The 12,737-nt window shown below is 42.3% G+C and overlaps 1 protein-coding gene across 1 annotated transcript in view; it reads right to left on the reverse strand.

Annotated features, from left to right (window-relative positions):
- Positions 1-2,646: 2,646 nt before the first annotated feature.
- Hdac2 (histone deacetylase 2) overlaps positions 2,647-12,737 on the reverse strand; it is a 29,284-nt gene continuing 19,193 nt past the window's right edge. The window contains exons 6-14 of the mRNA XM_028874823.2: positions 12,317-12,458; positions 11,057-11,149; positions 10,874-10,982; positions 7,810-7,950; positions 7,432-7,540; positions 6,734-6,864; positions 6,214-6,369; positions 3,593-3,650; positions 2,647-2,971 (exon numbers count right to left, since the gene is read on the reverse strand). Of these exons, the coding sequence (XP_028730656.1) occupies positions 2,941-2,971; positions 3,593-3,650; positions 6,214-6,369; positions 6,734-6,864; positions 7,432-7,540; positions 7,810-7,950; positions 10,874-10,982; positions 11,057-11,149; positions 12,317-12,458 (970 nt within the window). The 3' untranslated portion in view covers positions 2,647-2,940. The remainder of the gene's footprint in view (positions 2,972-3,592; positions 3,651-6,213; positions 6,370-6,733; positions 6,865-7,431; positions 7,541-7,809; positions 7,951-10,873; positions 10,983-11,056; positions 11,150-12,316; positions 12,459-12,737) is intronic.

Raw genomic sequence — 12,737 nt, forward strand, 5'->3', positions numbered from 1 at the left:
TAGCCCAGGCTGGCCTTGAACTCACAGAGATCCATCTGCCTCTGGCCCCAGGGTGCAGGGATTAAAGGCGTGCAACACACCTTCCTTTTCAGTTGCTGACATGAACTCAGATGTTTCAGGGACACTCACATAACTGTCCCTCACAGACAATTTAAATTGTCTTCATGTTATATAATGAAGTCTTTGGACTCACTTGTATATAAAACATCCAATGTCTCCCAATGAAGTGCTGAATCCTATTAGCAATCCTGACAATGTCAAATTAAGCACAAGGGGTTTGTTCCATTAGTCTACCTTCATGGGTTTCATTGAATGCTTGCCCTAATTTTTTTAAAGCTATTTTTAGTTAACATGTGTGGGTGTTTTGTACTTGTGTGTGTGTGTGTGTGTGTACGGTACTATCAGACACCAGAAAAAGGTGCTTGGATTTGAACCCAGATTCTCTGTAAGAGCAGCAAATACTCCTAGCCCCTTGCCAAAATAAAGGAGAACAAATTTAACTTAATTTAAAAAGGGCTGGGCGGTGGTGGCACACACCTTTAATCCCAGCACTCGGGAGGCAGAGGCAGGCAGATCTCTTGAGTTCAAGGCCAGCCTGGTCTACAAAGTGAGTTCTAGGAAAGGCGCAAAGCTACACAGAGAAACCCTGTCTCAAAAAATCAAAAAAAAAAAGGAAGTTTCTGTTTGGTTGGGGTTTTGTGTGTGTGTTTTGATAGGGTTTCTCTGTGTAGCTCTGACTGTCCTGGAACTCACTCTGGACCAGGATGGCCTCGAACTCAAGAGATTTATCTACGTCTGGCTGAGTGCTGGGATTACAGGCTGCACCACTGGAGCAAACACATCACAGTTGTACTTTTCCTTGTGTGTTGCTGGCCGAGAGAATTTCTGTTAAGTACATAGCTTATTTGAGGTTTGGTGTCAAGCTTTATCCTTCACTTTTGAAAAATTTCCATGGCTTTTACAACTTACTATTGTTTTTTCCTATTTAAAATCTCACTCTTGGGATGGAAAAATGAATTTATCTCCCTTCACTTGGTTCTATTTCCTCATTGTTTTAGATTATTTTTTAACCATTATTTCTTCAGTGTTGAAGTCTTAGCTTTTGTCTTGACGGTCTATTGTTAACAGTGATCTTATTCATTGTACATAGAATCAGTCCTACACATTTGTGGAAACTATCATTATTGCTATGTAAATGGAACCTTCCTTTGCTCTTCCAAAGATGTGGGCCATGATTTGACTTTATAAATTACTGGTATCAGTGTTTTTATGTTGTCCCAAGTCACCTGTTCTGAAACTGCTTTAGTGCTACAGGCTTATCAATATGAAAACATAGCTGGGCGGTGGTGGCGCACGCCTTTAATCCCAGCACTTGGGAGGCAGAGGCAGGTGAATCTCTGAGTTCAAGGCCAGCCTGGGCTACAGAGTGAGTTCCAGGACAGGCTCCAAAGCTACACAGAGAAACCCTGTCTCGAAAAACCAAAAAAAAAAAAAAAAAAAAGTTTCCTAGATCCACCCGAGAAGATTCACTGTGGCATCTTCAAGACATAATCCAGTAGATTCATACAACAGAACTTAATAAAAGCAATTGTTACACATCAGAGGGAGGATCACAACACCAGATGACGTGTCCCAAGTGTGCACATTACTTGCTTCACAAACACTATACACTGAACTGTCTCTGCAGTGAAGGGACTCTGCTCCCTTAGTTCCTAATGTTGTAAGTTTCGGATTGCTGCCGACAACACACAGCAAACACAAGGGGCGAAATCACGGGTGTGGAACCTCCAAACCTCAGGACAGCGGTGCGACATTCTCCACACACTGCCTTCCACCAACCTGTCCTTCCAATCTCACAATGGGAAACCTGGTGCTAGCAGGTAGGAGGATTTCAGCACCTTTGGCAAATTCCTAAAAATACTTGCTTCCTCTCCTTTTCCACACGATGAACAGAAACTGCTCCATGTCTGCTCTGAACCCTAACAAATGAAAGCACTTTTGAAGTTTTATTCAGCTGCAGTGATTCCCAAAACCTTCAAATGAGCAGCAATGCATAGCTGCTGACCAACAACGCATGCTGCTTTAGTTCTTTAAACTGATCTAACTGCAGGACAAGAACCAGATTCTGCTGGCAGAGTTCATACTGACAACACAACACGGGGACTTTCCGATTAAACAGCCCTCATGCACGTGTGCAGGGCGTGTGTCCAGGAAGAAGCAACCCTTAGAGACAGGCCAGCAGAGACATATGCAATTGCCCATTTCAACTACAGGATTCTCTTTCAATTTACAATGTCCATTTCTAATTTTTGAGTCTTCGGTTCAGTTCAAAATGATTCCTTCACCTCAGCTGCATAGCTTATGAATTTTGGAGATAATTTATGCAATGGCAGTCTTCACAGCACTGGCTGAGCTATACAGTAAAACATAGTTACTTTTATAGCAGCAAGAAACGCCCGTTAGAGTGAGCCAGTGAGCACCTTAGAGACCCAGTGGCGGCCTCTCAAGCTGGAATGACCTTTGGTGTATTCCGGTCCCACAAACACCATCAAGTCACTGGCTCGAAAACAAGTCTTCGCAATGAACAGACAGAAGGCGATCCAAGTACAATTTTTTAATAAAGATAATTACAAAAGATGGAAAAAATCAGCTCAGAAAGGCCAATTGCTTTTTTTTAATAGATCCGGTTTTTGACATAATAACACATCAATTTAAATACAATCACATAAAGCATGGTGGAAAAAAAAAAGAAATTTTGCTTCATAATTAGAAAAACTCACAATAAAACCTGCCAAGAAAAACAAAAACAAGCCATTTTGAAAATAAATACAGTCCATGCCAAAACAGTATAAAATGAAGCCAGGAGTCCCCAGACAGCCAAGGTTTCTCGTCCCAGTCTTGTCTCACTTTCCCAGAGGATCCTCAAGTTGGGAGTCAAATTCAAGGGTTGCTGAGCTGTTCTGATTTGGCTCTGTGGAAAGAGGTAACGTGAAACATTAAAAACAGTAGTCCTGGTTTAACACCACTGACTAGCTGCAGATCAAGACTTGTAGATTCACACCAAGTAATTCAGTGTTGTTTCTGGGCAATGAAAGACTTAATGTCTTAATCTTTTTGATGATTTTACAACTAAGCATTCCAAGTTATCCTTAAAAATTAGCATACAACTGTGTGTGACCAAGCACGCGCACTTTATTTTGACACAGAAGCTCACTCTTCAGCTTAGATTGACACTTAAAATTCACTAGGTAGCTCAGCCTAGATTGAAATTCATGGTAATCCCCCAGCCTCCGTCTCAAGCCTCCACACTTAGCCACCACACATGCACTCTGACAATAAAATTCTTAAACAGGCTTCACTCAACCCAGCCATCTCCCAACATCAAAATGTTCCAAGCACAGGAATCTGAGCGTTATGCAAACCCTGACTGCAAACAGAAAGGTTGAGGGCAACAGTGTAGGACACATCGACCCCACTCACAAGATACATCTCTTACAGTATGGTGTTCTCAGGGCTGGCCCGGCATTTCAGGTAAATGCGGCTCCCCAAGCACGTGTCACTGTCACAGTCTCTAGAGGGAAGCATCACTCACCCTTTGGTATCTGTTTTTTCACCGCTACTGTCCTTGGATTTGTCTTCTTCCTTAACATCTAAAAACAGAAGGAGAAGATGAAAACCTGCTTTGAAATATAAAATATATACACTTTATTTTAAAATACAAAAAGCTGCACTGAGCTCACTACTCCTGAAGTCTGTCCCTAGAAAGTCTGTCGCTAGCAGAGCGATGCAGGGGTCCACTGTCAACGTGATGACGTAATGTGCTCTCCCCTCCTTGACTTTCCGTTCTGAAGTGTCACAGCATTACAGGTACTGTGAAGAACTTCAGAGGACAGAGCAGGGCACAGGGCTGTCAGGGCGCAAGGACACAGAAATGGGAACACACTCTCAGTGGGGAAGCGTGGAGAGTATCTTCCTGAGAAAAACTGAAGAGGACTGAGGTGAGGAGGCAGTGGTCAGTTGGGAGCTGAAGATGAATGTGTCTGCGGTAAGGCAGACCTGACCCTAGAAGCAAGCAGAAGCGAACTCACTGTTTTCAAACATTTATTTATTTAGGGGTCACGGCATCCACACGGGTGAGAAGACAGCTGCAGAAGTCAGCAGATCCTGGGGATCACATCCTCTCGCCTGGCAGCAAACACCCCTACCTGCTGAGCCATCCATCCTGCGGGTCCATAAAAACTACACCCCATTGTTCTGACCTTTAGTTTTTAACTACCACTAAACTGAAGTTCCTGAGTTAAAATGCAGTAATAACGTAACTGTCCCAGATGAGCGGAGTGTTTTCTCTATGCACAACAAAGTCATGAAGCAAGACCCTAGTGACGAGGCGCAGGGACAGCAGCATTCTCACGGTAACACTGCAGGACAGTGATGCCACCTTTCATACAAATGTACGCACTGAAAATGAGAACTTTACCACATCTTGAAAGACCTTAACCCTTCAGGCTTACACCCCCAAGCCTCAGGAAATGAGAAACTAAAAATCTAGTTCCAAGGGCAAGCTGACTCAGCCATTGTTCAACCAACCCCTGCCACGATGTAAAGATTTCTGTTAAGAGATGCGCTCAACTGGGAATGGGATAGTTGCAGGTGTTCCAGGAACGACCACTGTGACCTTTGTGTAAACTCCACTCCCGCCCTGATACCCCCCCTTGAGGTTTCGGGAAGAATGTACATGTGGACGTGACTGTACTCACTCTGTGATCAGACCATGATCTTGTGAAACGAAATTGTATGGGAATTGTAATCTTATGGTTTTTGTGGGGTTTTCCTTTAAAAACCCCCATGGGGCTGCAGTAAGATGCGGTTCTTGCTCTTAGGAGCAGAGTTTGCCCTCCTATATAGAAGCTTCAATAAACACCTCTTGCTATTGCATCAGCTGGAATCTGGGTTCTTGGGGCACCCACTTGAGACCCTAAACTTTGGGGTCCAACAATCTTAGTTTGTGTTTAATCCTGGCTAAACTTTTACTCATAGTGCCAAAGGGGTGGTGGCAGTTCTTATTCTAGGTTTTGGCCTGAAGATTTTTGTCTTTATTTAAAACAGCATTAATTTTGTGTAAAATAAATAGTAAGAGACAATTTACCTATCACATTCGTATTTGGAAGAAAGAGAAAATGCAGAAGATATTTTAAAATGAAAACAAACCGAGTTGGACGTGGCTGACACATTTGTGTAATCCCAGCACCCGGGAATCTGAGGAAGGAAACCATCTTGAGTTTGAGGCTAGCATAATAAGTCCCAGACCAGCCAGGGCCACACGGTGAGGCCGTCTCAGATGATTAACGGTCAACTAAAGCTTGCGTTCATTATCACTGTAAGTATGAGGAAACAAACGCTCAACAGGCTGCTTCCCGTTCTTACCCCTGCCTGTTCAGCATGGCGACCAGGGATGTCAGACCCTGTAAAGGAGGTGCTATAACAGCTCGATAAAGAAAACCTTCTGAGGCACCATCAGAAACCACCTCGGCAGCCCAGCTCCGAAGCCCCTTTCTATCGATCCTGTTCCTGAAGAGTCTTCTTGTTTAAAGCAACTTTTCAAAGGGTAACAGAGCTTAACCTTTGCTTCATTAAGTCAACTTTAAAAGGTTCAAAATTATCTTAGAGTTTTTGCTCTGAAACAGGTGTACCGGGATATGCCTCTAATTCCAGCATATAGGACGAGGCAGGGGGATCACTGTGAGGTCAGTCCTACCCTGAGCTACAAACAATAAGATGCAGTTCTGCTCAGAGGACCAATGTTTGCAACCCCCCTGTCCTTCCCTTCACCCCATTCTGTGACATGGAATAAAGTTTCTGTATCACAAAGAAAATGCGAGCACACATACTTGAAAAAATTCCGAAAGCATTAAACAGCAAGCTTTAGAGGTAAACATCATTTACACAGGGAAAGGTACCTCAACGAGCACACGTACCCTGACCCTTGTGTGACTAAGGATCTCCTAAAAGCTACAGTGCAACTCTTTTTTATTTTCCGAGACAGGGTTTCTCTGTGTAGCTTTGCACCTTTCCTGGAACTCACTCTGTAGACCAGGCTGGCCTTGAACTCACAGAGATCCGCCTGCCTCTGCTCCCCAAGTGCTGGGATTAAAGGTGTGCGCCACCACCGCCCGGCTTCAGTGACAACGAATAGTCACCAAACCGTAAACTGACCTGTCTTTTTGTCCTCTGTCTCCTTCTTGTCTTCTTCGATCCTAGCTTTCTTTGCTCCCTTTTTATGATCAGCAACATTTCTACGACCTCCTTCGCCTTCATCCTCAGAATCGGAGAACTCTTCATCGCAAGCTATCCGCTTGTCTGAGGCGCGAACTGACACACACAAGATTTTAATAAATTTGACAGTGGCCACAGGTTCGACAATCATTGCATACATCTCTACATATATAAAAACAGCAACCACATTCAAATCAGCACACTGAGCAAATGGAATTCTTTCCAAATATACCAAGTGCCTAAGTTCTGGACACAGCCATGTCTGCTTAGTCACACAAAATAAAACTAGTAATATTAAGACAGGCTTTGAGACACCAGGAAGCTAAGTCGACATGTAATTAAAATGGAGAAAAGGACAATCACAACATGCCTTAGTGAAACATGCCTGTGTGCCTTCAGTTTTAAGCCTTATTTGGGTGAGCCAGAAATATGCAAAAAGACATTATCAGGGCTTTCTTACTCGAAATTCTCTTGTCTGGGTCCTCTCCATCCTCATCCCCACTGTCTTCGTGAACAGCATCTTCGGGAATCGCTTGCATTTGAACACCAGGTGCATGTGGTAACATTCGAAGATTTTCAAATAGACGCTGTCTAAATGACACAATTTATTAGACGAAACCACTTTATGTAAAGTTCCTGTTATAAACAGGCAGAAACATTAAACAAAAAACCATCATCTTTTTGAACTAACAATATTTAAACATCAATTCTTTGCACATACTAACTAACTGAACCAACAGCCCATGAGGCAGGTACTAATTCACCCCCCATTTAATGATGAGGTAACAAGTGCACTTGTCCAATATCATACAACAAGTCTATGGAAGAGAGGACACACCCACACTGATGCGTGTCTCTGCAGTGTGTAGAGACAAAGCTTTAACAAAATGTTTCAGATAATGCAAACAAAGCACCCAGGTTAATGGAAAGCAAGAAAGAGTAAAATTTAGTGCCCATGGCAATTTAAAAATGCATTTGAATAAAAAATGTTTATTTACAAAGGTTGTACATTTGTGTTAACAGAGTAGATTAAAACAATAGTATTCCGTAAATCCTTTTAAAACAAAGGAAATATCTGATGCATATAGCTAAAATGATACCCTCTATTTGACCTTCTTTAGTCTCCCAAACTTTCATTAACATGAAATGATTTCTTACTTTATCTTTTCCATATATTCTGGAGTGTTCTGGTTTGTCATGTTGGAAGGACTAATATGCAGTTTGAAGTCTGGTCCAAAATACTCAAAGTAATCATTATATGGCAACTCTATTAAAAACAATGAAAAACAAGTCACTCACTGAGAGCTCAGTTTCCATAGAAGCTAACAAATGCAATCCAGATCCAGACAGAGAACTAGTCCCCAAGGAAAGCTTGGAAATGAACACAGAGGGAATGCGCTCTCTCTCACGGATTTGCAATCTAACCATTCAGTCACAGATGAGATTGCACATTCCAGGGGCAAGGCTGTAGACTCTCCCACTCATCTATCTCTACGTATCGGATGTTCTAGCAGACACTACAACTTCAACACTTACCATTAGGAATTTCACAGTCAAGGGCAACTGCAGTCTCATACGTCCAACATCGAGCAACATTGCGGATTGTGTAGCCACCTCCGCCCAGCATCAGCAATGGCAAGTTAAAAGTTTTTACTACTTCTACACATTTAGCATGACCTAAGACAAAGAAGATTTATATATAACAACAAAATATGTATTCTGTAGCAACTTTAAAAAGGACCTTAAAAATGATCAAAACAAAATTTTACTCAACCCAAATAAAGTTTCTTGACAGCCAGGCACAGTGCCACATGTCAGTAATAACATCTCTAGAAGGTGAGGCAGGTGGATCAGAGTTTGGAGGCCAGTCTGACAATATTGCTTGACTTTGTCTCCAGGCCACCCCACCTCGCAGGGGGATGATGATGGGACTCTATACAACAAATAAGTATAAAATATGCACAAACATATTTTATTAACATAGAAAACATTCATGTGAGATCACATAAGGGGGAGAAGAAAAATCAGAGCAATGAAACATACAAATTTTAACTTGTTTCCATCTCCCACATAGACACGTGTGGCTTAATTGTGTGATTACAGACTGTCTTTAGGTGCTGGTATTATGGATCACTTTCTTAACTTACCTAAGATCACAAACCTAACATAGGAACAAGTTATGAGTTACTAGTAACTTCTGGGGCCATTATCATTCAGGCACATAATTCAATCATTAAAGAAAGAAACCCCCTTAACGATGACAAGAGAAATTCATGCTTCTTTTCCACTCTTAATTGGTTTTAGCCTTAATTTAAAAAAAAAAAAATCCCTTTGAGTGACTTGACTGGTACTGAGATGATGGCACTCTAAGCATAGACATCAGTGCGTTATATTCTTTGGGTCTGGTTAATTTCAGTGTGTGATGGTTTGTTTTTGCAACTTTTTCTATAATAAAGTTTAAAATATTTGGAAAAAATAAAATGGCAGAAAGAAAAAAAATCCCCATTACCTAAAAGAAGTCTATTTTTAATGTTTAATTATCTGTTTTCTTCATGTTATTGTAAACCAGGCACCTCCTGCCGCAATGACAAGTGTTTCATACAGAACCATGAGGACATTTGTAAGGACAGAAGTTACTCTGCAGAAGACAGGAAAGAGCAGGTAATAACCAGCGTCCCTTCCTACCACCCAGCCCAGGCCAAGTGACTCTAAAGGGATTTTATAAAATGAAGGCTAGAACCCCTAAGAGGAGGCATGGAAAAGAACAAGAAGAACATAACTAAGGTGGGCTGAGTTGGTCCTCAGGTGCTGACCAACTTCACTAGGCCTGAGAGAATGGAGTTGAAGCCAGTCTCAGAAAAGTGTATCATAAATCTGAAAATGGAATTACAAATATCCTTATGTGCTTTACACTAATGAACGTCTACCTGCTGAATACAATACAGATGTACTATATGGGTCAGATGCAGTTTATAAGGAAAGTTACTACTGTTAAATATGAACAGCGAAAATCTCAGTCACATCAGAAAACACTGACAGGATACAGTTATTACTCATTGGTAGAGTGTAAGTCCCTAGCACCAAGAAAGAAGGGTACATTAGACTGGTCACTTCAGGCATTTTGCTTCGACACTAGGTAGCTATTAACACTTCAGAGGCAACAACGTGACAGTGCTGTTAACTGCCGACCTACCAAGAGAGTGGGCAACTAATTATGTGTGGCCAACTTAATACAAAGTAGAGTAACAGACTATACCACAGGCCTAACGCTGGTCTGCAGAGTACAATCATAAGTTGTTGCTAATGTCTATATCAGTTATTTTAAAAGTTCTGTTTTAGAATTCTTTATAAGAGAATTCCAAGCAAGATGCCTTCGTATAAAGCTACTTGCTACCTCAAGGTTCACACGCAAAGAAAGACTCTACAGCAATACATGCCATGTGCACAACAAGTCATTTCTGATCCAAGCATTAACTTTACTATGAAGCCTTATTTTTTAAAAAGATTTATTCTAAGCCAGGCAGTGGTGGCTCACAACTTTAATCCCAGCACTTGGGAGGTAGAGTTTGGGGGAATCTCTGAGTTCAAGGCCAGCCTATAGGTCTACAAAGAGAGTTCCAGGACAGCCAGAACTACACAAAGAAACCCTGACTCGAAAAACAAACACAAAATACAAAGTGTCCCATCATAATATGAGGTAACAACCGAGAGGAAAGGGGGGCACCCTGGTCCGGAAGATGTAATAAAACAGAAGCAGGGAGCTCCATGTCCCACTAGATCCATGAGGACGCTTAGTCCAAACAGGAGATCAGAGGACCAATCTTAGGTCGGTGACAGCGCCCGATAGAGCTGAGCAGACTATATTTAGAAATTCAGTTTAGTAATGAGCAAAGAGAAAACTAAGCAAACAAAAACTCAGCAAGAGTGACCTGTGCAAGTGGGGGAGAGGGCTAAGCTAAAGCAGGCTGCTCCTGGTGAGCAGAGACCACCACTGCCCAGATCCTCACACCTCAGAACGGAAGTGAGAAGGGCGCATGCGGAGCAGAACAAATCCTCCTCTCTGTAACAGCAAACCCAAAGTTTCATCAGACAACAAAGCACTGGGTTTCTGGAAAAACCGATAAAACTGATAGAACAGACAACTCCTGCCCCAGCTAATATGGCAACAAAGTAGTCAGGGACAAATGTATGAACATAAATATGGACTTGCTGGGAAACAAGATTAACTAGTCAGCCACATACCAAACCAAACCAAACCACAACAACAACAACAACAAAGGGAAAAAAAGATAAAAATCCATTGAAAATACAAGTACAAAGTTTGTCATCAAGTTGGCAAGCAAAAGATAACAATGAGAACTTAACTTTTTTTCTCAAAATACTTTTTTTAAATGTGTATGTTGTGCACCATGTGCAATGCCTGGTGCCTATGGAAACCAGAAGAGGGTGCTGGATCCCCTGGAACCAGAATTACATTTGTTTTTAAGCCACCATGTGGGAGCTGGAGTGGAACCCAGGTCCTCTGCAAAAGGATCGATGTCCTTAAGCATCATCTGTCTCCAGCACTCAGCAGTGAACTTCCCCGGGAAGCGGTGCTCACCTTTGACAGTGAGGTTGAAGCAGCCAAGCCTATCCCCGGACAGAGAGTCTGCACCACACTGCAGCACCACAGCGCTCGGCTGGTACATCTCCATCACTTTCGAGATGATCTAATCAAGAATAAAACACATTAGGATTTAATGATAGTTTACAACCCCACTTAATTTCTGAAAGCAGTACTTACAGGCTTAAAAATCTGTCCATATGACTCATCATCTATACCATCTCTCATGGGAAAATTGACAGCGTAGTATTTTCCTTTTCCAGCACCAATATCCTGTAACGCAAAAATAGATCTTAAGAGACATGAACAAAAAAGCTTGACATATTTTGAAATGATTAGAAGACCAAGTAACATCCAGTTTTGAAAAAGGAAATAAAAAAAATTAACAAGTGCATGTTCCAGTGTTTGTAGAAGTACTTCCTAAGCTCTAAGGCAAGTTTTAGAGAAGAAACTTAGCAGCACATAGTTAATATACAAATAAAACACAAGTCTTGTAGCTTCAGAGAGGGCTGAACAGGTAAAGCTCAAGGAGTTACATGCCCTGAGTTTGATCCCTGGGACCCACCCACGTGGCAGGAGAGAACTGATTCTTGTATGGTATCCTCATGCCCCTTTTATTAAAAATAAAAATAAAAAGTTCTGACAAATCTCAATCTGATTACTAATCGTGAGATAATTTTATAAGACGTAAAGGTAGACCCAGAACCACAGGTAGGGATCTCCAGAGCCAGCACCTCCAACTGTCTTGCAGCCACCACACCCACTGCGCCACTCTGGAACCACAGCCCCAGACAGGGACCCCAAAATCATCCTCCCGTACCATTTCCAAGACACCCTGGGACCATGTGGTCCTCTGTGTCCTTGATCTGGGATAAAGACCCTGTCTTGTCTCCACTAATCCATTACCACTCGAAGACAGTGTAATATCCTGCCCCCACTCCTACAGAGCACTGCCTATTCCCACCGTGACAGCTGTCCCTGCTATCCAAGGACAACCTGCAGAACCTGGAGAGACCACTGAACTTTTTCAGACTGGCGCTTATGCCTAGCTGACTGAAACCACTTCCTACTCCCTATTCCTACATAAACAGAATGGTCAAAACTAAACACCAAACACCAAGCTGGCCCACAACCTGACAAATCATACAGTGAAAAAGGATCCAAATAATTTGCTCAACTAGGGCAAGGACATAATATCCACACCAAGAAACCCCAGATGTCTAGGTCCCACCATAAATAAACAAAATGAACAACCAAACCAGGGCAAGGCCACATATGTGTACCAAGAAACACACATAGCCAACAACCTAATTCCAGATGCCTAGGTCCCATCATAAATGCACACAAAACAACAACAACAACAAAAACAAGACAACATGTCTCCTCCAGAAATCAGCAACCTCTCAAGTTCATCTCATAGTCTCACAGATTTGGTCTTACCCTCAAGTCTCCTGTTCCAGGAAAGTACTCCCCATACTTATGGAACGAAACCGTCATCACACGATCTGTTGTATAAAAAGCTTCCTCAACACCATCACCATGATGGATGTCTATGTCAATATACAAGACTCTCTGATGATACCTGAAAGGAAAGCAGAAGTAAGCCAGGATTCAGGAACTTGAGCTTCCAGCCTTTGGGCAACCTAAAAAATCTAGAACTCTCTGCGGCCTACCCTCCTCTATACACTTCAAAGACAAGCATACATTTCTATGTAGCCACACCCAAAGATTATGCTGATTGCTACATTAGAAAATTCAGCATTGCTGGGCGTGGTGGCGCACGCCTTTAATCCCAGCACTCAGGAGGCAGAGGCAGGCGGATCTCTGTGAGTTCGAGGCTAGCCTGGGCTACAGAGAGAGT

The sequence above is a fragment of the Peromyscus leucopus genome, chromosome 8a, assembly GCF_004664715.2.
Source record: "Peromyscus leucopus breed LL Stock chromosome 8a, UCI_PerLeu_2.1, whole genome shotgun sequence".
NCBI classification, from domain to species: Eukaryota; Metazoa; Chordata; class Mammalia; order Rodentia; family Cricetidae; genus Peromyscus; species Peromyscus leucopus.